General features: G+C 39.9%; 1 protein-coding gene across 1 annotated transcript; it reads right to left on the minus strand.

The window, feature by feature from the left end:
• Positions 1-285: 285 nt before the first annotated feature.
• Positions 286-25,920, minus strand: cpxm2 (carboxypeptidase X (M14 family), member 2). Its single transcript, XM_054598639.1, has 14 exons — positions 25,221-25,920; positions 22,898-22,999; positions 18,689-18,798; positions 17,135-17,274; positions 13,205-13,289; positions 11,982-12,132; positions 10,653-10,741; positions 8,384-8,507; positions 7,628-7,824; positions 6,500-6,679; positions 5,101-5,398; positions 4,660-4,799; positions 3,696-3,795; positions 286-1,174 (listed from the first exon to the last, which is right to left on the minus strand). The coding sequence occupies exons 1-14, from the start codon at positions 25,495-25,497 to the stop codon at positions 918-920; spliced, it is 2,250 nt and encodes a 749-aa protein (XP_054454614.1). The 5' UTR covers positions 25,498-25,920; the 3' UTR covers positions 286-917.

Below are 25,920 nucleotides of genomic sequence, written 5' to 3' on the forward strand. Positions count from 1 at the left end.
CAAACATTAACATTTTTAACATGTTTTATTATTTCATTAAATTATTTTAAAACACTGTACAAATTTGATACTCTTTTCTTTATAAATTGTAAAAAAAAATCTGAAAGTTATTTCCTGGAAACTTCTTAGATGTTTTTTTTAATGATGGAATCATAAAATAAAGCGTTAACAACCCTTTTATTTGCATTAGGCTCCATGAAAGGTGCAAAAAGCTTTATAGATATCATTAATAATAAAAATCAACACACTTCCACAAGAGCAATTAACCAATTTCAATTTGTGCAAACATAGTCTTTATTTAATAAATTGCCAAAAGCAAAGTGTATAAAAAACAAAATGACACACAAATGGTCACTGAGTCCACAAGTTTTTTAAAAGGACCAAAGATTGTACAAGTGCAAGGTAATAAAGCTGTTTTACATAACCTTGTTACATAAGTTAATAAGTATGTACATAATGACATTCGTAGCCATTCCTCACAGTGGTTAAAAGTAGATGCTAAAACAGGTTCCTTATATGTAACTTGTATTTCAATTTTCTAATGTGATTATATTCAGTCAGTATTTATGGTTGATCTCACATGGAATGGTGGTAGGTATCTTAATAATAATATAATATATGATATAATAATACAAATTGAAAAAGCGGTCATGAACATAAACTTGGACTTTTACAGAATACAGTGGATATGAAGAAAATTTGAGATGAGAGCAGTGAAAACAGAGAGAGCTTATGCCTGGGGAAAAAAATAAAACAAAACAGAAAAACAAAAAAAGCATCCCGTTTAAATTAATCCACATTTTTCAATCACACTAATTCCACTGACGGCTCTGCAGGAATCTGACGGACATCCAAACCGAGGCCTGGAGTTGACCTCAGTTTGATCAGAGCAGATGTTTTTTTCCCTCATTCAGTCATTATGTTCCCAGGCGCCTCTCTCTGGTCCTGCGAACTTGGAGCTGCCTGACCGGCACTCTGATTGGCTGCTTGTTAAATCTTTCCATTATTTCTTTGATTCGTGACAGGTTAGTGCGTCCGATGATGAAGTCGCACCTGGTGGCGCCCATCTCGTAGCCCACTTCACACTTCTTACTACTGAAGCTGTAGCCTTCAGCCTTGGCTGTTACTCTGTACTCTCCCGGGTTCAGCAAGCGCCAGTAATCACCATCAGAAGCTGAAAAAACACACAAACACACAGAAAATAATTATTTTTGCACTTATGCATGTGGAGACTTGTCAGTTGGGGTGCTTCATGCTCAAAAATGATCCTGTAATCTCGCGGGGGAAGCAGATGTACACCAATGCTTTGCAGTGAGGAAAAACAAAAGCAGAGGGCTGAATGTTTCAGGATGAGAAATCAAATCCTCAGGGAGAACAGAAGGTCAGGTTTTTACTGTAAGTTTTAATATCTTTATCTGTATTTTGCGTGCTAACATTAGCCTCAAGGGCTAGAATGTTTATCGTTGCTAGGAAACACCAACAGCTGCTTAGGCTTTTTCCTCGCTCATTGGCTATCATTTCCCGCCCAGAAAGTACTGACGTTATCATTCAAATTTAAATTCTAACCATGTTTGATATTATCGGGGCAGACACAATGAGGCTGCAAATGGTTCATGAGGTTTAAGACTAGATTTGTCAACCCCTTACATCACCAGATAATCTGGGCCGAACATTGGTACCAACGAAGGTCCAGGACCGCATTCTCCTCTGATTGTTGAGAGGGGTGAACTGGGATCAAATCAGTCCAAAACTCCTGTAGTTTGAACCCCACTATAGCCAAACACACCTTCCATTCTGTTAGCTGTGTTCCCCCCATTGTTGGGGCAGAGTAGCAGATGGGGGAGTTGGAGATGCACACCGGATAAGAATAATGGCAGGCAGTCAATGGCAGTGTAAAACGGGAAATATAAGGTGTTTTGGATAAAATATGTCACTGCAATAATTAGGGTCCTTAAGCATGCAGCCATAACTGGCCACCCAAAATGTTATGCCGTTTCCTGCTGCAGCAGAATGCGAGATTAGCCATGGACAGACACAGAGGTGCACACTCACACACACTCACTCATTCCCTCACTCTTGGACTTCACCCACACAACCAATGGCATGATCTTCCTGGTAGAGATAACTAACTTCTCCAGTTTGCCACACTTAACTATTGGTTTAGTTACCCTTTAAATCTAAAGTAAGCTTCCTCTCAAATAAGCCCAGTCTGCTCTGATTGGCCTGTGAGAAAAATATCATGCACCTTTGCAAATGTGCTTCTTAAGCTATGAACGTGTATTCTAATGAGCCTGCATGTGACACAGAATGAGAAGCCAAATCTGAGTGATTTTTTAAATCACATGCTTTCTGATCTAGGAAGCCAAAGACCGACTGACTGGGTTGTCTTATGTCACATTTAGTGGGTTAAGGAAGTCCAGACACCAAAATGTATGTGCACAAACACTGAAAGAGTGAATTTTTCATGTCCCCTTTTAGTTAAGTCATAACAAGCATGAGAGTGGTTACACAGATTATTAGTGGAGCAGCAGCAATATGCAAATCTTGTCCTAGAAAGCTGAATTTTAGGAGCCTGTTTGCAGTGGCAAAAAGCAAGGCTTCATCTAAAGCCTAAAATAAAAGTTGGAGAGTTCTTTGTGTTCTACTTTTGTGGAGCGGGGTGTTCTATATTCCTGCCTAGATCTTTAAAAATAGCTCTGCTTTGTCATGTTGGATTTTCTTGGTCTCTCTCAGCTTAACGCTGCCTCTATGTGACCTGGGTGTGCTTGTGGTGTATTTTCAGCATTTGACAAACTCACAAAAATGACAGTGTCGTTTCTTTCCCGTGAGCCAAACACCCACCTGACACATCTGAACTACCAGAGACAAATGAAATATGATGGCAGGATTGTCTCCTTTGCTGATCTACAGTCGTTCCAAACAGTTACACGTGGACATCTGCGCTCGAATTACTCACATTCGCATGGCAGAAGGGAATCTAATTGTTTCCTGGAATGCTTCATATTTAATGCTAATAAGCTAATGCATTTTCAGTCTGGTAAAACATCTTTCAGATATTAATGTGCATGAGTAGCATCCAGTCTGTACTGCTTTACTCAGTGAATACAGTTGATTCGTCCAGATGGGAGAACAACTGCTGTGTATTTTGAAGCAGTGCAAAAGCTAATTCAATCAGCTGAAAAGGTACAATTCCAACTAGGAGGTTTCTGAGAGGAAACGGTGGCTTGTACTCAGTTCCAGGAATAATAATATATGGCTAATATCCATTTGGACCTTTAGGCATCAGCTTTTGCCTGGAGATTGCCTGGAGGACATACAATCGATAGTCAAATTCAGAGCAGGAGACCTCGACGACACTGACTGCAACTGAATTGTGTCAGACTTCAAGCGGCTCCAGCTGCTTTTGTTTATGCCGTTTATTCCATGTTACACTGGAACACTAACTTACTGTAGGAGTGACTCATTCCTGAGGAATAATGTGAAGAGACAGTCGAGTCTGTGCGCCCTGAGCTAGCTTCTGTTCTCCTGCTTCGATTGTAAATTCTAAGCTTACTCATACAAAATTTGAGATGGACGGAAAATGTATCCACAAGCTGAAAAACAGACAACTATAACAATTGTTTTGCATTGGCTGCTTACTCAAATGAACCATTAATAGCTTATTAATCAGAATCAGAAATCATTGAAATGTGTACCTGTGCGGATATCATGGCTGATGCCCTCCACAGAGATGATGGCATTTACTATTCCGCGACCTTGCAGGTCCCTCACCACCCCTTTGATCCCACGATGCACCTGCAAAGGAAAAACCGGGCCCATGCAGCCATGTGTGAATCCTGTTCTAAGTTTACCCCATCAAAGTCTACTACATAATTTAATACAATGTATATTACATGACGTGATGACATGATGTATAATGTATGATCTTCAGTTTAACAGAACTGCTAAGCGTGCTTTTATAACTTTGCTCCTCATCCAGCTTCAATATTTAAATAAAAGCAAGTGTCCAAATGTGGGGCCCGATCTTCTGAAGTCCACATCCCTAGAGAGAATATAATATAACAAGTCTGATTGAAGTACGGCTGAGGTGCAGCCATATTCTGCCGGAATTTGGAGGACAAGACTTTTGCGACACCTAGTATCCTAGGCTTTTACTGGACACGTGCAATAAAATACACTGGTGCAATTATAGCTATAATAGTTTTTCTGTCTGTACATATAATATTTCAATTATTGTGGATTTTAGTGTTTTTTATTGCTTATTTATAATACTTGTTTTTTATTTCATTTTCTTTTTTCTTTTACTGTGTCTCTTGTGTGCACTTTACCCTATGCTGCTGTAATCCTGCAGATTTCCCCGCTGCGGGACTAATAAATGATTATCTTATTTTATCTTATCTTAAATATAAGAGAGGGTTTAAATTTAACCATAACAGTTCTAATTTACTATTTGTAGACTTTTCGGTATTGAAACAGCACTTTTTAGATTAACACTTTAGAGAAGAATAACAGGAACAAATTGATAGGGCTAAAAAACTCCTAATGTCAATCGGTTATATAATAAAAAAAAGTCACGTGTTTACATGCGTGCAGCTTGGTTGCGTGCAAACAGGTTAATTGTGTGTCTTTGTGATTTGCAGGGGCTGTTTGCCTCTATACCTGCTCCATGAAGACAAGAAGTGACTCGCGATTGTTCTCCCACTCCTCAGGCAGTTCGCTCTCATGAGGGAATTTGTCACATCCCACGTACATCGACAACTCAAAGCAGTTGGTGTGCAAATAGCTGAAATCATTCATACCTGCCGAGAAGGAGAAACACATCTTTAGGCCAGCATCAACAAACGGTCAGCATTTTTTGTCCAGTTATTGGTTAGAAGGTGTGGTGTTAATTAAGCCTTTCTTTTTTTGTCTGCCTTTTGAATTCTTACATGATGCTTCAAGCTAAAAACCTGGAAGCTTTGAAACAGCCCAAAGGGGTTCAGTACTGAATATGCAGATGTGCTAAACAAAGCTACGGCTCAAAGGATCAGAGCTGAGCACGGAAATCCTGCATAACACGATGCTAGGATCAGTGGGAAAACAGCAGCTATGAACACTAACTGCCAGCCGCAGTGTGCCAGGACGCTCCGTTGATGGTGCCGTCCTCCTTGGCAAAATCTTCCGTGTGGCAGACCCTCTGGTTGGCGGTGGTCATCAGGCGGTGGGTGGACGCATAGGAGAAGGCCAGCCAGCGGAAGACGTGGTCATCCGGAGTGGGGGTCTGCTCTCTGGCCACCCCTTGAGAGCGAGTTTTGTCATACGGGAAGGTCACCACCAGCTCACCTCCCTGGATGTTACCGCCCAGCACAAAGGGCATCTTCTCCATCCATGCGATCAGAGCCCGTGTCTCCACGGCAACCTACAGGGGCGGGGGCACAGGAGAGGGGGAAGATAATGAAATTCATGCAATCATCTCAGCACTGTGATTCCTAAATTAACTCCCTCGCTGAAAACAATTTCATTGTGGTGTACTCTCAAGAGGGAAGCTTTTCACACACGCTTGTAAACTAATTTCACTAATATACATTCTGAAAAGTGAACACATCTATCACTTAAAGAAATGCCGATGCTGTTTCGACTGTTAAATTAAACCAGCTCCTCCTATCTCTCAGGCCTGTTGGGGGTGGGTGGGGGGTTCAGTGAGGCGAGAGAGGTTGGTTTTTTCACAGCTTCCTGAGCACACATGGGGATCCCAGCTCTGCAGCTGCAGCAGCTATTCTGGAGGTTTTGTGTGACTCACTCGTGGTTCTCTGTAACGTCAGAGCACCAGTGAGGATGAGCTTTTAATAGATCGCTGGTCCTATTTTAGCTCGCCGCCTCTTCGTCACGAATAGCTGATGCATTTGCATCTCCCAAAATAGACAGCGATGGCATGCCCACGAGGCTGTTTTACCCTTTTTAAGATGCAGATGGTCTTTACGGTGGGATGTGATTGTTAAACTGGAGGAAGTGCAGGACAAGGAGATCAAGTCAGAATGTTTCACCTTTCTGTAGGTGAAGTCACTGGATATTAAAATGGCAGTCACATTATTAAAGATGAAATTGCGGCCTGCAGGTTATGGGCACAAATTGCATTATTACATCCATTCTGCATTCTCTAATTTAATTTCATTGTTGTTGTGTTTTTATGTTCATATACGTACTTTTGTATATATATATTTATATTTATACTTATATATATAAATTAAATATTTATGCCTCATTTATCCTACTTTGCTGTCATTGTTTTCTGTTTTTTATTTGTCTATTTCTATGTATGTACGATGAGAGCGACGGAAAATCGAAGTCAAATTCATTTTATGGGTACGCATACTTGGCAAATAAAGCTGATTCTGATTCTGATTCTGAAATATGGCCTTTCTGTTTGTAATCTGAAAATTGCATGCCTTCCCCTCTAGGGATGCTGAAATATGCACAATGAATAAGTTCAAAATAGCATACAACATTCAATCACACTCACTGAGGCGTTTCTGGACAAGTACCACTCTGGGATGGGAACATGGTGGTTGAACATTTTGCGAGGGATCCAGTTCTTGGTCTCGCCTTCCCACAGGATGGAGTTGAGATCGGGGAAGTTGTGGTGAATGTCTATTCCATCGTTGCTCCATCGACCCAGAGACCAGCCGCTGAGCTCTGAACCCTAGGCGAAAAACAAACGTCAGGGGAAAGTCAGAGAAAAGTGTAGTTATTTGTGGTAACAACAGTTCTATGGTTGATGGAGCCCTGTAACATGGTTCAGAAGGCTTGATGGGAAGTGTGGAGTTATCATCACACTTTGCCTTGCTGCCATCACAGCTCTTCCAAAAAAAGCTGGTATCGTGTGAAGTGATGCAGAGTGGGCTTTATTCTGAGTGGGTGCAGCAGGACTTTTACATGATAGAGTACTAATGTAAATTTAAAAATAGTTTATTAAGATATATTCATCCTATGCCATAATAATATGTGATTCTTTTATTATTTATTTGTTTTATTTGATTAGCACTAGGGGTTATTTTTGGGGGGTTATGTTTGTTTGTTCTAGTTTTGTGGTTTTCATTATGTCTTTCCTTAATTGCATGTCTTTGTATTGTCTAATTTTATTCTGTTGAAAATGTAAATTAAAAGTCAAAATTAGCACATGCCACACATTGAATAGTCTGATCTCTTTTAATCTACATGCAAATTTCAGGACAAAATAACAAGGCACTGTTAGCTTTTGTAAAATAAAGCATTAATAGTACATACAGTGCATTTGCACATCGGGTGATGCCATTTACAATGAAGATACCACGCTCGGTCAGACTTTTCCTTATCTATTTGAGTTTCAGAAATATTGGGCCTTTCATCTAGCAGGCGTGCAGATGATTTGAAGCCAAACCCAACAACACGAGCAGAACAGGCAGCCCATGTGCACTTATGTTCACTTATATCAGACGTGCATTGTTTATCAGGGGCATTTTTATATCTTCCACCAGATCATTTAAACCAATGTTTCGGCACGCACCACATGTGCTCTTATCTGGTGAATACCTGCCAACAGATAAAGTGCTGTTTTCACCAGAGCCCAGCGCGTGATATGAGGTCACTAATGGCCGTCTTGCAGACCTACCACTTCAAAGGCTTTCTCGTACCCATCGGGGTTGACAGATGGCAACAGATGGATTCTGGTCTCTTCCACCAGGTGACGTATCCGCTGGTTGCCGGACAGATACTCCAGACACATGAACTGCATCAGCAGGAGGAGCAGCTCTCGTCCCAGCACCTCGTTACCATGGGAACCTGCTGTGTAACGAAACTCGGGTTCACCTGGTCAACAGGTTCATCCGAAGAGAAGAAAGAGATCAGGGGAAGAAAGAGGGGAATTATGTATGCAATCCCTGCAACTACAAAAACACTCAATTTGATGTTTCTGATGATCATGAGATAGCGTGCGTTCGTGAGTGAGTGTGAACTTTGTGTCTGTCCATGGCTAATCTCCCTTACCCTTTGCATCCAGGACGCTCTGCGACCAGTGACACAGTTATTTGCTGCCTTTCTATTGGGCATCGATCTCACGTTTGCAAAGATATTGTTGAAATAATAGACTTTAAGCCCAAAGCTTCAAGTGAAGGTTCATGAGACGTAGCCGAGAAGCAACCTTTGCAGTCATCTGCACGGATTAAAATCAAACTGTATCTGTTGTGTGAGACATCTAATACACTTGCGGGGAATTAGCCCATTGTGGGCTGTGTTCATTCAATCACACTACACAGCGGTGGATGTTGCAGACACACCTGCTGGAGATCACCGCTGAGTATACCTTTCTAGTTGTACATTTAATAAAATCCTGTTTCCTTAAAACGTCAGTTGCTTTAAATATACTCACCAACTTCATGTTCTCCTGGGTTGTCAGAAATCTCTATGGCATACAGCTTGAGGCCACTGTGGCTCTTTCCTATGTTATAGATCCGGGTGATGTTGGGGCACATTTCATTGACCACCTTCATAAGCTGTGGAAGGTAAATAATTGAACATCAGCTCTTGATAAATAATCCAACGTTTTTGGATTCAATTTAGTAAAGAATATTTAATGCAATAGAGACACTTAAGATTTGAAACTGTGTCTTCAGAGGCAGTAGGAACATTTAGCTGCTAATACTTTCCTTTACTTATGTAAGACCATGAATATAGGACTTTTAGTTCCAAAAAAGGTATTTTCTCAATAAGCCTCATAGTATGAACATTGGAGTCCTGCATGAACACACAATTTTATGACAAAGTTTGAGAAGTTTGGGAATTTTTAAGAAAAGGTGTTGTCACATACTTCCATTCACCAATCAGGATTCAGCCACATTTTAATCGCAATCTGATAATTGGGGTTGGTTGTTTGGTTAATAAATAATATCTAGAGATGTTTCATTTTGGTTTTTTTGACTGTTGCCTATTTAGTCATGAATAATAGATTTTATAAAACAATACTTAAAACTTGATACCAAGTTTTCAAAATGTTTTACTTGGTTTTACTGCTACATTAAATGATGGGAACTTTTTATGGGAAATTTGACAACTATTATCGCCGGTGCAGTGTCACAGACCTTAATTAATTACACCGGAGCAGGAAGGAAAAGCAGTCGAGGTAATTAAGGAGACAGGCTTTTGGAGGAGCTGATAAAAATGGCAATAACTAATCATTTACCCATGTGGGCATGAGTGGAGACACAACGAGAAAATGCAGCAGGAAAAAAGACTAACATGCTGTTCAGAAATCTGTGTTTACTCTAGCAGCTGCTGCAGAATACGTTAATTAAGCGGTTGAATTTTGACTTTTCCAACCAAGCTCACCATTAAACAATTTTCTTCAGAAAAGAAAGCATTACAAGTCGGCATTTAGATTCTTGCTACCGTTTTAATAGAGCAATGCATTCGCTTGATAAATTTACCTTCATTGTATTTGCCAAAAATCAATGTAGAGAATACTGTCTTTGGGTGTAAACATACACTACCTTCACTTCATCAACACTTAGTGGTAAGTGCATTTTTTTTTTTAGGCTTTACAGCATGAAGCCCATGGATATATTATAGATAATAAGATAATAAAAGCGATAAATTACAGCCAACATATCCACAAGCCACAGCCAAAACAAATTTAGCACTTTTAAAATAATATTGTCGTAAAATATAAGCTTCTTGGCTGTGATGTGCCAAGGTAATGAAAATGTAATACACGATCCTCCTCTTGAATATGGAAAAAAATATTTATTTTCCACCAAGTGTTTAACTATACACGTTCTGACAATACCAGTATCCCCAGGGCCACTACAGTAACATTCAGTTGTGATCTAAGAAAAGGACAGTCCTCAAGCAATATAAGAGATATCTTTTCACTACTCTCATGGGGCATGTACTTTATTTGAGAAGCCCCAATGGGCTATTTCCACTTTGAGGTTCTGGCACATAACTATTTAAAGTGCTGTGGATCAGGGGGACATACGGTCCCTGCATGGAGAAAAGAAATGTCAAGAGTGAAAAGGCTTTAGGAGTTTTAAAAATAGTCCTCTTCTTTGTGTGGGTCTACTGAGGCTGGAAACCCTGCGTGACACACATTATCCTCAAAGAAAGAAAGATAATAATGAAATAAAACAGTCAATCCATTTACATTTATTCCTGCTGTGTCAGGCTGTCACTCCAGAAAAAAAGAAGCTTTGCAATGGGCCATACGTTCAGAGCATTAATTGGAGTAAGTCTTATTGAGGGTCATAACAGCAGTTTAGGACAACTGTAGTCAACTGTTTAGCACAGCGGAGCAGCTACATTACAGACGATTGTGATTCACAGCACTTGTACCTTCGCAACCACTCAGTCTTAGTGTTAGCAGTGACAAATACAGCTGTCCTCCTTCTCAGTACAAACAGACTACTGTTCATGACACCTATATGAATAAGTAATGACACAACCCAGGAGGTGCTTAATGCATTTTTATGTGGCTGGCAGCGCTCACTTCATTTGTTACCGTTGCACACTTTGTTCTTGCAAAGGACACCAGTTATCTGGTGTTGGCCTCGCAGTTACACAAGACGTTTTATTGCTCCACGCTCTGGTGTCTTTGAATAAGCAGGCTGGCTTATATCTGTTGTTTTCTGTTCACTGTGACTCACCTGCCTCATTTCTTTGTAGCTGTGGTGTCTGAAGTCCAAGTCATCTGTTGTGATGACTTCATTGCGTCTGTGGTAATAATTATTGGGATCTGTGGGGAGTCAGAAAACACATAAAGGAGGTGGATGAGTTTTTTTTTTATTTGCAAAGGATCGGAATGATCATGTCAGGTCGTGTCAGGTGTGCCAAGAATTTCTTCCAGTTTAGGTTCAGTCCAGCCAAATAACAAATCTCTCTAACCTCCAGTGGTATACAGCCATGCAGAGAATTTGATATTTTGTGCCAGGGTTTTAAGATTATCTGCTGCCGTATCAACACAAAGTTAAATTGTTTTGATTTGTTGTACTCCCAGAACTGGACAGTTACACATTAATATCTCAACGGTAATCCGTCTTTCCAGAAACCATGTTCCATTTACTCTGGATAATCTGAGCAGACCTCGCTGTTTGGGGACAATTGTTTCAGTAGAAAATGTTCCTGTGAAAATCCTCTCAAAATCTAAGCACATAAAACCAAACATATCTTAATGGCAGGGTACCAGTAGAGGTAAATGGGGCAGCTTTGTGATATCCCACAACATAGTCTCTTTTTTACCATGACTGCAATCTCTCAACATAACCAAATGTTCATTATACCTCACATTTAACTTCACTAGTGTGCTTGAAAACAGGGTTAATAAACAGTAAAACTGTTGCGGTTATATCTGTTACTTATTCAGTCTCTCTTTAAAACTCTCAAACCAGAGGTGATGATTGTTGGAACAGTTATAATTTGTTTCTGTCAAGTTTGAATGAAGTGTGTTTCACAATGATCAGCAAGGTAAAATGACTGTTGTCTGACTGGAATCTGGTAGATTTGAGGAGAGCATATTAATTGTATGTTTTGTACGTTAATACATTGTAATAATGGTCCAAATCCCTGTTGATTATTTATTGTATATTAACCTTAAAGAGTTGAATGGTGATTGTAAACTTTCCGACTAAGAACAAAAGTCGGATGTTACCTGGTGTTAGTGCTATTTTTTGTCCAGTGGGAAATTAGCTTTATTGTAACCATGGTGAAAAAGATCCCTTACCCTGAAACAGGTATTTTAACCCAAAAAATGATCTTTCTCTAACCCAAACCAAGAAGTGTTTATGCCTAGACCCAACCAAACCATAATCATAGCAGTGTTAGATCAAAAACGCTTATACGTGTAGTTCTGAGAGCGTGAATGCTGTATTTTGTATTTCTGTCTCTCTGAAATCCCAAATCCTGTATCATCCGGACATTTCTACCCTCCAGTGGCAGGAATTATTCATGTGTCTGCTCTGTCCATACAAACCCGTCACCTGGCATAGGACAGCCAAGGATCTCCACTCTCATACAGATACTGCCGCTGTGAAACCAAGATCGAGGGTTGACTCGGATGTATCGGCCGACCACTGGCGCTGGGAAGATGTTCCGAACTGGGATTTCCTTTTCCCTGTTGCCAGTGAAGACCTACTGAGGCAAATACATTTCTCCAGATGGTGAATAAAGAACAGGTTTTTTTATCTTTATTTTCATAAAATAAACCTCCAGCTATATTTCATTTAATTTATTTGTGTGTTTTTCATGAACATTGCCTTTTGATCAATTGTTGTAAATAAGCCAAATGTTACCTACAATTTATTTTATTACCAGACAAGATGTTAAAAACAACATAAACAAATCTAATAGAATTACAATGTCACCATTCATAAAGGACAGGACACACAGTAGATGATAAATAAGCTTTAGGAAATGAAATAAATGCACAGGACAATGAGAAAAAGTAAAACATGTTTTAGTGCTTTGGTCCACAAACACACACATTCATGCACCTGTAAAACATGATTAAACCATGAGTTTATTGTACATTTTATCACCCTCTGTTATAGTTCTTCTCTGCACCTTTTGGCATTTTGCTAGACAAACAGGGTAGTTTGGCATTTGACATGAAAGGTGTGCGAGTGGGTGAGCGGGAAGCTTGTCGACTAAATTACTGCAGGGGCATTATCTCCCACATCTCTGACATCACCAGCCGAGGGAGTGTACAGTTACACCAACAATTTCATTAGTTGGGACTTGAACCACAGTAGGGAGCAGCGTGGATTGGATTTTCCTAAAAAATATAATCTGATTTGCATCTTCATTGATAATAGGATTATTAATACTGTTATTATTTAACTGGCTGAATGCATCAGCGATCAGTTGCTGCTTTAGTTTTTTTTTTACAATAAATGCCTGTATTTGGTTTCCATCCATTCAATTACATGAAGTGCCGAGACGTTGCTCTGACAATGAGCCAGGATGAGGCTCCCATCTGCTTGGGGATCATCAGTATTTACTACTGCCTCCAAGCTCATTAAGCTTGGAAATAAGCTAAGATCTAAATCTTCCTTTGTAATTGCTCTCAGGCAACAATATTTTTTTCTATCATGCTCCAGTCAACAAGGGACACTGAAAACGAGACTCCTTAAGAAGCTAGTCTCCGCAAAGAAAGAGTAATAATGTGTGAGCGGTAGCTTTAAATGGCATGATTGTGACTCACCAAGTCCTCTGAGCCGTTCGTCAGCGTTATCCAGGTGTGACTGTCGTTGCTCACCATGACCTTGTATGAGGTCACCCAATCGCTCCTGTAAGTGTGAGGAAGAGAAGAAATATCCTATCAGGCTGAGTTCAATGCAAATGAGGTGACTGTGAGGAAATCGCTCTGTACACGTCCAGACATGCTTAATTCTCACAGGGTGAAAGTCTGTTCAAAAATAGCACAATTCGAGAGGAGGTCAATTAATTTATATTAGAATTGTCACCTGAGCCTGTTATCGCTTAAAGTTTTGGAATATGAGCAAAAGGGAACTTTGGCATGCAGATGATTTCTATTTTAACTGGGTCGAGTTTTGGTTCTGAATTCCAGAAAACTTTGGCCGGATGATTAGACTGAATCTCCATTTTGTTTAACTTCTGTCTTTGGTTCAAATGACTCAACAAATCAGAAATGCTGGCGGTTAATCAGGAGTCTAGAACCAGTCCAATAATGCACTGTTTTATTTGTATAACTGATGCTATTGTGAATTCAAAACTACCAGTAATGTGTCTCTACATTTGTCAGTGATTGTAAATTAATGGTTTTGAATTTTGAGAAAAGCACTTAGGAGTACTTGCTTTGTTGCCAAGAGTTTGATGAGAAGATTGATACCACCCTCAAGTCTGTAAGCTAAAGATGAAAGTACCCAGCTGCCTGTTAGCTTAGCTTAGCACAAACACTGGAATCAGGGGGAAACAGCTAGCCTGGTTTTGTCCAAATAATAATATTAAAAACCTACTTTGAACACAAGCTGAATTGTAAAAAGGACAAGCTGAAGTTTTTGGAGTCTCTGCCGGTTGCCTGGCAACCTCACGATGAGGTCATGACACCAATATCTTCTCACTTTAACTATTCTTTTAACTGGTAGCAAATTACACCTTCAAGTTCAGTTATAAAATTTGTAATAATGATGAGTTTGAAATGCATTAAAAAAATCTGATAGATTTACTAAGCACTAAGCATGTTTTAGCGAATTTGCTACAAATAAAGCATACTTTACATCACAGCTGACCATTCTGCAAACCATGTTTGTGTGTTTTAGCCATTTTAAACTATTCCCACTACCTCTCCAGGCATCCATTGGCTTCCATTAATTGCTGTACAGTATGAAAATCTATTGGTACACTTAAAAAATGTTTGAAACAGACAGAGCTCTACCCAATGCGAGCAGTATGGAGGTTGACAGTGACTCCTATGCTTCTGGATAAAGACATCAGAGCTGAGCCGGTTCAGCTTGGTAAGAATTCCCAGTTCTGCTAATTAAAGCACTGTTACGGACAGAAGCCCCCTGAGCTGGCACTGCAGACAGTTTCATGCCCTACAGAGCTAATTGCGGGGGAAATTCTGTCTGAAGCTGGCATGCTAGGCCTTGAAGGAAAATTACAAACACAGCCTGAGAAAGTATCTCCCCATGCTCTCAAACTACATAGCAGTTTTGTAGAAGTATGTGCTCACCCTTTCCAATTAAGAAGCACAAAGGCCAAAAGCTGTCAAAAATTATTACAGCGCAAGGTCAGAGTACAGTAGGAGGGAAAAATGTGCACAGAAGACGTTTTTTGGTTTTCTTGGTGAATATATGACCCTGGTTAAATGCAAATACTTAAGTGTATCATTTTATTGTTGCCAATTCCTTTTCAGAAAAGTATTACAAGTAATACCAAGACTGGTGCCGCTTTCAAAGAAGGCATATATATTTGAGGTGAATTACTATGACTACAGGTACTGAAACACACACACACACACACACACACACACACACACACACACACACACATAATCGTCCATAATCTCAGAGTGGATTTCTGAAGAGCTCATGGAATCGAGTATATAATGTACAGTATGTGAGTGAGTTTAGTGTTACACACTAAATGAACCCAATTCTAATACAGCATCAACACAATACTTGGCTAACTTTTCTCAGTGCCCAGGGGATAGAAAACTATTATATCACCAATCAAATTAGCTGTTAGTATTAGTATTCATTTTATTCATTTAATATAGAAAATAATAAAAAAAAATGTGCAGGGGTCATTAGGTCAATAGTTGCAACTATGCACTTTTTAAAAATGTATTCTGGCCCTATTTAAATGAATATGCCACCTATAAATGGCATAAATGTACATATGACATTCAAAACTCCAAAGGATAGACCCTTTGGAGTTTTGAATGTCATATGTACATTTTTTGTTACAACTACAAATATATTTCTTACCATTGTAAAGTAAAACTTGTTTGATTTTAGTTTGTCTTTAACATATTTTAGTTTGGGAAAATAACACAGCTGTAAATTAAAAACAATAAAATGAACACTGGATCATTGTATGAAACATGACACTATAACTATAACTTTGCCTTAATAACAGTACTAAACTAGCACACGCTCTGTCACAGTGATTGAAACCATGGGGATGCATAGTTGGGTTCTTATTTTAGAATAAATATTAAAAAAAATATTAAATACTCAAAATGAGACCCAGCAGATTAATGTGCTGATGAGCGGAGACAGTGGGAGGTGAGATTATACCCATTGCTTTGTATAAATTACCATGGAGACTAGATGGTACTATAATTCATATCTTAATGAGATTCACAGACACAGTGGGCAGCGCTCAGTAGACTCATCCCATATCTGTACACATTTACTGTAAATATTATTTAAAATGTATGTTTAAACTATAATCCCTACTTATATTGCTCTTTATTTCCCATCATCAGAATGTGATGAACAAGCTCACAGTGCAGTAAAATACTTTTTCTCCTGTGTTATTTTTATAATGTAGTGACCTTTTAGCAGAGATGAAAGAATGAGGCAGTACTCAAATCAATCAAACTCATAAATCCTTAATCCCACAGTGAGAGGATCAGAAAAGACTTGGGAAAAGGGCAAACACCAGTGAAGGATCAGCGCCATGTGGACGAAATTGAAAAGCTTGTTTTGTTTATATTTGTAAAGTCACATTTTCCAGCTGGGTTTACAGGAAAATCCACGAGTCATTAAAGTTCTGGACCAATTATTGCTCTCTGTCCACTTCCAGTTTTCGTTTCCGATAGTTACTTTGAAACTTGTAACATCTGGAATTTGATTTTTGGCCCTTTACTGTGCTTAGATTTATATTAGCCATGCTAGTCACATGGATATATGGCTCCACCACTTTGGTCTAGACCAACATTATCTCAACAACTATTGGATGGATTGGCATCATAAATTTGTACAGACAGTTTTGGACCACAGGGGAAGAACCATACTGACTTTGGTGATCCCCTGTTGTTTCCTGCAACACGGCCTTCAGAGCTATTTGTGGTTTTGAATGAAATGTCTATCGGACGGATTGCCTTAAACAATTTGGTACAGACATTCATGTCCCATTGTTTTCAACAATTCTTTGTGTTTGGTGCTAATAACCAATTGTTAGCAATTGTTAGCATGCTAACATGCTACAGTAAAATGATTAACATGGAGAACAGTGTTTTTGGTAAACGGTGGCATGTTAGCATCGTCATTGTGACCGTTTTAGCACACTGACATTAGCATTTATCTCAATGCACCGTTGCGCCTCCCAGCACTGCTAGCTGTTTTTATATAAATTTCATGTCAACCAGCGCTTGGATTGGGACATTACTGATCTAAGATCAGTGATGTCCCAATGCAGGTTATTAAAGCATTTTATTTTATTAAAAACATTTTTGCTCCACTGGAAAACGTGACTTCAAAAGTATAAACAAAACAAGCATTTTCAATTTCTACAAAAATGAAGGTCCTCTAATGGTTTTAAACAACCTTCAAACAAACATCCCCAGATATCACCAGGATTTAAGGCAATTTAGAGAACTAGCATAAAATCCGTTCCACACGGTTATCGCAACTCCGAGCACATCTTCTGGGTTGCTACTCACGACCAGAGGGAGCTTCTGCCTTGTGTGATGACCCCTGTGAACTTAGTCAGCCTCCTGGCGTCCACCTCGAACCACTGCAGCGGGTCATCTCTCCCAGCGCACCAGGCCCCGTCATAGAGGTCATCTTCATAAATTCCAGCCTGCAGGCCAGAAACAGCCGTATGGAGCAGAATTTTACTCCAGATGTCCATGAGGAAACACAAACACACAGTCCATGTTGGGTGCAACACACCAGCCGGTAGTGCTGGTTAACTCCGCTTTGCTTGAAGCAGTAGATAAATGTAATTTCTAACATGATAAAGAAAACAACAAGATTGTAAATTTTATAAAACAGTTCCAGGCTACAGGCAAGTCATACCTAAATGGAGTGAACAAAGGCAAAACAAAGCCAGTAAAGTTTATTGGAATGAACACAGGACACATCTGTGTCTGAGTTGATGGATGGAACGTGAGGGCACATTTTATTGACACTTGCTCGGTCCAACAGCTGAAGATGTTCAAATAATTATAATGAACAAAATGCTGCTCTCTCTCCATGAACCCTTTACTGCACCAGTTGACACTGTTGGCTCAAAGCAGGATGTGTGAACAGTTACTCACATGCTATGTGTGTGTTACATTGATCATCTTATTCATCAAAAGGTTAACATTATGGCATACTGCACTGTACATGCTGGGAGCGTGCATCATTATCACTGCCTCTGCATCATGGCTGTCTCGTCTCTTTGAAGTATGCCGCTCTTATTTTACAAGGAGCAGCAGTTTTTTTTAATGATCAGAACACAGACATTGGTGACTTGACATAATTAATCAAATTTACATATTCTCACATCAAAGAGGAGATAAAGGTGCTTTCTATGTTGCTTCTCCTGATTTGTAGATAATTGTTCTGGACACTATCTCTGCCCCTCTATGATCCCTGCAGGCCCTCACATACATGAAGGTGCACAGACACACACACACACACACACACACACACACACACACACACACACACACACACACACACACACACACACACACACCAAACAACAAATCCTTTGTTTTGCGGATGTCCTGAAACATAATGCTTTGCCTTGTCTTATTTGGATTAAGAGCATGTGTGTGTGTTTCATTAATTGTGTGCAGCGCAGCCTGCAGAAGAGGAGGCACGATGCAGACTGCACACATCCTAATACCCTCAAAGCACAGCTCGCACTAACAGGAAATACCTCTTCTCTCAAATGCCAATCCTTTCTGTTAGGTTTGGGGATGTGCTCCTGGTTTTACTTTCTCTGTTGATACGCTTTTGAGTATTAAAAATCCATATTTAACTGAGCAAAAGACAGCTAGCAGCTATCATCTTTCCATGGAGCTTGAATGGGAACCTTAACTGATCCCCAAATTAAAAGATGCTATCTCTGGATCACATTTCCTTTGAATTGCTGCTTAGTGGGAAAACAAATGACGCTTCCACGTTGGCTTTTTAAATCCATGTGTTTTCTTTAACAATGCATGCCCCAACATTTCTGCTACGCTTTTCCAAACTACAAACATTTGACATTCCTGTCTTACCTGAATGTTAAGACGCCCTCTGTGTGCTCCCAGGCCGTAGCGTTTTGTGGTTGAGGCATGAAGCTGGAAGTCATCAATCTTCAATGTCTCCAGTCCCATTGGAGGGCATTCTGGGTAACGAGAATGACAAATTGACTTGTTATGGTAATGTAATGTTTTGCGTGCTGCATTGCTCCAGGATCATTGCTTTCTGCACAGTATAGCTCCTCTCTCTTTGACTCAACAGTAATGAGCAATTTAGACTTTTGAACTCAAATGCGTGAAGCAAACAAGACAGCAGCTGAACTTTGAATGCCCAAATTAGAGCAGAACGTGATTGTTATGATAGCGTTTCTTCATTCTGCGTCCTAACCAAACCCAACACTAACTAACGATGCCATCTCTTTACATGTGGAGTTATTGTTGTCAAGCTGTAAGGCAAGATCTCTTTTGTTGCTATAATTTGATCACTTGTAGAAAATAAATAAAGACTAAAGAAATATGACATCATCAAGTGCATGAAACATTTCACACTTCTATCTGTAAACAACTAATTTCTGCGTATGTGATGAAATGGAGTTTAACAGCCTTGGTGCTTGACACGTGTAAATCTTCATGGATGAATAATGACTGTACACTACGCACATTTCCTTTTTTTAATTTTGCAATGCACACCTTTCACAACCATCTGCCTGCATCCTGAATACATGATTAAATTGTTGAACTGACTCAAGCAATATCATGAAAGGGAGAAAAAGGGGAAATTGCAGCAGCTACAGCTGCAAACCTGTCGGGCATGTTCAAAGGTGTCGGCAAAAAGATGTATAATTAGATCAAAGGAAGCTATTTCACCGTCAGAAAGGTTTTGAATAACTAAAAGGTATATTCTCATATTACCTGCCAACTTCATGGGTTTTTTGGTGCCAGTCCTATTAACAGATATTGGATAAGCTGACAGACGGGTCAAAATCATAAGAAGTTTTGATCCTTCAAAACCTTTTGCACAACATAGTTCCCTCGGAGCACTCCAGGAATTTTAAATTGCTCTTCCATAAAGTTGCGTGACAGATAGATTAAAAAAAAGAAATTAAAGTAGCAGAAGCGGATATTTCCTGACTTTAAATTCGTCGTGTGGGTCAAGCTCTGCAAAAAAATGGATCCTATCATTTCCCATAAAGCAACCTAATAATGCCTTTCTCACCCTCCCTGCCTGATAAAATCCAGGCCCTTGGTTTAAAATACAGATATTCTGTTTTTTGTTGTCTTCAAGCCCAAACAGAAAGAACCCTGATGACATCATTATGACCTCATCAGGATTATTTGGGTGATTTTCCCAGACTTAACTCTCAGACTAGTGTCCAAGTTATGATCACATGTTCATCACTGCAGATGGAGATACTAGACTTTACTGTGCAGGTTTCATCCAAGTCCAAACCAGAGAACAAGAGTAATCCAAGATGCATTGAGTCCCACAGTTCATATATATTTACTGGCCGTGCAGACGACGACAATTAGCAGTCATATTGAGTATGGCAATTATCCAGTCACACCCACTGATGCGACAGCAACGGAGTGGCAGTAATGCAGCCGCCTTCAAGGCCTTTATTTTAGAAAATACAATCAATAAAAGCTGCACATCACTTAAGAATGTTTTCATTTGCTCCTGGAGGGAGCTTGCAGTTCATTTGATCAAATGCCTGTCTTTAAGTGATTGCAGGAGTCGGTGTTCATAAAATAGAGCTCTTTGTGTGTGATTGGCTCATCTTTTACACTACAATGGATATCAAGCAGTGAGTGCCAAATGGGAAGAAAAACGTGAATGTGTGAAATCCCCACTGGACAACAGCTCTTTGGGTCAGACCATGTGTTTCTGTTTGCAGACATCGACCCGAGATGACAGCAATAGAATTTTCAGAGCAAGAATTTCCGAATGGGCGGCGGTCTGTTTTTACATGCAGCATATGCTGCACATGTTGCTGTCATACAGCCAGGACTGCCTTCGCAAATAGACTCCCAGAAGTTTAACAGGCACAAAGAAGACAAAGACATTTTTCTTAAAAATTCTAGGGAGATGCGCTCTTACAAGTTGTATGCATGTGATTTTGGACATATTCTGATGTCTTTGATCCATAAAGGAAACTGGCTTTGCATTGTATGGCTGTTCCACCAGTCTGGTATGTCTGAGACACTGAAGACAGTCAATCACATGAACCAGGTTTTAGAGAAGCCACAAAGAAGTTCAGCATCCAAAATCCACACATGAAATAATTTATGTTTGGTGCATAAAGCAAACATAGCTTGAGAGCAAATTGATTACTGCTGTAAAACTGAAGCATAAACGTTTTTTAACATGAGACCAGTTAGCGTAATGTCCACAGTAACTCTATAGAGCAATGAAACATGTGTTGATCTTACGTGAACCTGTTTTCCTATATTTATAATCCACCTGGAATCAAACACACTGTAACACCACAGGCTTTCTGCACTCAGCCAACATATTAGGGACATCCTGGCTTTCGAGCGGCCCTAAAGATAAAAGTTAAAGTGATACCAGGAAACATTTGCTGAACAGTTAACCCGGTGGCCACAAATGACAATTGCAGAAAAACAGCATATTGAATTTCCATGTTCCACCATAAACATGGAAGCCTGAATAACCTTTTTACCATATGCACCCAGCGTACAATATTCATTTGAATGACTTGAAAGGCAATGTCTTATGGTATTAAGTTTCAATTTTCAGGATAAAACCATTGAAATGTTACGACATTCTACAAAATAGGGTAACAGAAGCAGTAGAGAAGATTCATTAAGTCAGCTAACTAACTTAGAGTTGTCGGTTATATGCTGATATCCATCCAAAGTTTAAAAACATTAGCTAACATTAGCCTCATCATAAGCTAATGGTCAGAACAGACCAAGTAAGGCTATGACAATAAAGCTCATTGTATGACTGAGCAACAGTGCATTTTTTTGATGATGAGCTAAGCTATTAAATTATAAGAAAATTGTGTTCTTCTTTCAAAAGTTAAATAAAGTCTCACTTTAAAAGAAAATCATTTATCAGACTTTACTCATTGAACATCAACCCAAACAATTCTTACTATTCAGCAGCAAAAACTCCGCCTCTGCAGCTTTGTTGTGCAGATGTGTGCACATTACGGTTTGTCTGGTGGGACTAATGAATGAGTAGTTGAAACATCTGTTGAATCAAACATTGAAAGTCATCACTAGTTTAAGACCCATGTTTAATAAATGCCATATTGTTTTGGTCTGTGTGGATGTGGCAGTCACCGAGGTTCTCTTACACCTCCAAATATGGCTGAATAATTAAACATTTACAAGCCAAACAATTTCAAAAACTGATGCAGCTCTTGATATATGCAAGTGCATGATTTTTACATGTTACATAAAGCAGCTGGAGATGCTGGAACAGTTTTGGAAAACAGACTGGTGTTGAGTCACAGTTTTAGCCGTGAAAACATGATTTTCATCTTTGACTGTTTGGGCTTCTTTGTGCCATGGCGTGTCGGAATGGAGTTCCCATTTTCCAACTCGCAAGAATATCCAACTTTCTGCTCCCATTCTCAAGTGCCAAATTAAGAAACGGCAGCCTTTCTGTCTGTCTCTGTAGGTTCCTTAGCTTCAGCATAAACACATCAATTCACAGTTGGCCACCATAGCCTCTCTTAACCTTCTAGATCATTAAATACAGCTTCCCATTAAGTTAGAATTTTCTGACACTGTGTAAATAAGCGTAATAAGGGCAATATCACCATGTTCAGAGCTGTGGAAAGTCTGAGCTCAATGCACATGTGCTTTGCCCTAAATCATGCTCTCAGTCGAGCAAGTTTAATCTGTCATCTGACATGACAGGAAGGCTACAGGGGCATCCTGGCTTCAGTTTAGCAAATATATTGTGTTCCATGGAAACCAAACACAATGCTTCATAGGCGGAGAAGACATCCATGCCTCTGTGGCTTGACTCCACTTCTGAAAGCGTCGTCTTATACTGCCAGACTTTTTCTCTCAGAGAATATATTCTCTCTGAAACGCTCTTTCTCCTTTCCAAAATATTTGTCATCTCTGAGAGAGTATGTTTCTTTTCTCCCATCCTAACGGCTCCTGTGAAAGCAGGGAAATGATCCATGCACGTTGGAGGAAAGATGAATTTTTATGAGATCATGAATTTCTCATAACAAGTGAAAGTGTCAGCAGTTGTTCACTCACCCTCTTTCATCAAGTTGTATTGACCGTCCCCTTCTGAGATGCTGTTTGGGGTTTTCAGGCCGTTCTTCTTGTTCTTCTCTGCCTTTTTGTTGGCTGTTTTCACTGAGGAAGGAAGAAAATTACATTAGGGAAAAGAAAAGAAACACAACTTTTTCCGTTTTTTTTTGAGAGATCCAATCCCCTAAAAACTGCTTATTCATTGTTGTTGACAGAGAGAGAGAGAGAGAGAGAGAGAGAGAGAGAGAGAGAGAGAGAGAGAGAGAGAGAGAGAGAGAGAGAGAGAGAGAGAGAGAGAGTGTTGACAAAGAAAAAAAAATCTTTGGATGGATTCAGTCCCACACATATGGATAGATTCAGGATTGGGGTCTGAACCAAGACAATCTGATAACATTTAACTCTTGTGCTCCTTTCATTACAGTATGTCTCCCACTCACATTGGCTAAGCCAACGCTCATTAAAGATCTTTACAGTGATTTGTATAAGATAACTTCCTCAAGGTTCAAAACAGTCATGGAAACACTCTGTATGATGGAGACAGGGAGTCATGGAGGCGTGTGCTTTCTATTTGAGTGTCAGGTCAGGTTAGGCCCCACGTGATAAAAATCCTTCTCACATGTGAAAGTCTTTAGCCTCGTCTCGTTCAGGGTACAGGTTAAATCCTCAGCTACAGGCTGCATATGTGGTTCAGTGTAACAGCCGTAAAAGGCTTTGCGATACGATCATTTAGATGTTGTTGAGGTACAGGCAATATATTCATGCAGTTACACTTTTTGGAATGAATGAAAATAATCCAGTAGTAAAGTTTTTAACTATAAATAAAATGACAAAATTAAGGTTTTAGGGAGATATAATAAAATCCCCAATTTAGAGACTGAGGTTTGTCAAACTGTGTGTACCCTAGAGCATTGAACCCACCATTTTGTGCTTTCAGATAAGGATAAGAATGTGACTCTACATGTTGAGAAAGTTCTCCAACCTCTTCACCTATCCAAACCATTTCTAGGTAAAAAATGTATTGTTTTTACTAAAATCAAAAAAAGCAGGATTGTTTTTTAACCCAACAACAGCCTTGACATTTCAATAACCAGCAGCTGCAAAAAGAAACAGTAAGTACATTTTTTATCACGAATAGCAAAGGTTATTCATGTATTTATTTATTTGGCACTTCGGGGCAGCAGAAGGAGCATTGACAATTTATCACCTTTTTAAGTTGTCATGTTAATGTCAGCAAGCAGTTGAAATGAAAAAAATAATCAGTGCAGCTTTAAGTACAGTGTTTCATTTAATATATTCACTTTTACTTTTCACTTCTTGATCTACCATCATCCCTCTGTCAAAAAATGTACTTGAAAGTCCTTGCAGTCGGTATTCAGAGGCTCTTAAAACAACAGTTTCTCTTGTTAATATGATGCAGATTGGTAAAATAAAACATAAAGCAGACAACTCTCATCAAAGGAAAACACTGATTTCATGTCGCTGCTCCAGTCCCACCTGCAGCAGGTATCCCTGCTGAGACACGTGAAGCTGCCTGAAACATGAGGTCACTGTCGACACAGCTGCTCTACATTATCTGCCACCAACCAACCGAAAACCTTCACGCCTGTTCCTGTCCTCCAATAAGCTGGCAGGATCTCAAACATACCTACAAGCCTGCTACTGCATGTGCCGAGAGTCTCATATACAGAGCGCTCGGAGCTGTACACATCTGTGTGGGCTGTAACAGGACAGCACTGCTTTTGGGAAAAAACGTGGATATCACATGTGTTCTGGCACCTACATGTAATGCAGCCCTGACCTCTGCTGTGGGTGAGGCTGATAATCCTGCTGTTGTGCAGGAACATGGCTCTGATCTATGTGTATAGGGGGTGGGGGGTTACGGAGGAAGACTACCTGAGGAGACTATTGTTATTGTTTGTTTCTTTGCACATCTATCACCATGTGAATTGAATTCAGCTGCTCCTCTGAAAGTTGTGTTTCACTGTTAAATTGCAAGGCATATACTTACTATATCTATACATACAATTCTGTCATGTTTATTTCATTGTAAAATGCTCAAACCATTAGCCATACACTGTCATCTTGTGGCAACACTATCTCACAAGTTTAGTTCAAAGGTTTTATCAGAAATGTAGTTTTCTAACTAAACTGTACTGTCAGAATAATCACTTTAATAAAGCGCTGTTGCTGCCTGTTTACTTTTCTATGGCTCTGATCATTTTGTGAATTTTCAGATATTGATAAAAAAAAAGTTGTACTACTAGTACTACAAAGAAAAGCAACAATTCATCAAGTTGTCCATCTAAAAAGATGGTAGTTCTTTTACCTGATTTTGCATCAGCGGTGGTTTTATCCGTCTGCCTGCTGCCGCCTGCCTTTCCCTTGGGCGCTTTCTTGCTGGGGTTTTGGCTGGGGTGCTCATGCCTCTCAGGTATCGAGGCCACAGGCTTCTCCAGCACTTGTACCTGGTTGTACTGCTCTCTTGTCAGGAGCTCTTGCATGTAGTAATCCTCATCCTCACCTGCAGAGCTGAGGTCTGCAAACCCCACGAGGAGTCCCAGCAGAGCCAGGGGGGTTAGAAGGCTGAGGCGCTGTCTTGTCATGACCCTGGATGGGGGAATTATCTCCAGCTGTGTGTCCCGATGGCGTCTCCAGAGGAGCCTGCTGCTGCTGCAGTTCTGCGTCCCATCAACTGCTCTCTTTCCTCTTCACTTCCCACCCCAACACTGAGAGTTCACAAAGTTCTCTGAGCGCTCCAAGTCACTGACGAAAGCAGCGGAGCCAGAGGGTCCATGGACGCCTTAGTCTGGGAAAAATTCAGTGAGGGAGGGAGAAACACAGCGGGCAGGAGATGAGGGAGAGGAGAGGGAAGAGTCAGGGAGACAGACAGTGCAGTTCTCTCATTTAGCTGCTGGCAGGTGACTCAAAAAAGAAAACCTTTTTTCTTGTTGTGTTTCAGATTCAAGCCAGTCCAGGCTGATGACAAATTGCAGAGTCATTTTATTAGTGTGGGTAGAAGTGATAGA

The sequence above is a fragment of the Anoplopoma fimbria genome, chromosome 5 (assembly GCF_027596085.1).
Source record: "Anoplopoma fimbria isolate UVic2021 breed Golden Eagle Sablefish chromosome 5, Afim_UVic_2022, whole genome shotgun sequence".
Taxonomy (NCBI): domain Eukaryota; kingdom Metazoa; phylum Chordata; class Actinopteri; order Perciformes; family Anoplopomatidae; genus Anoplopoma; species Anoplopoma fimbria.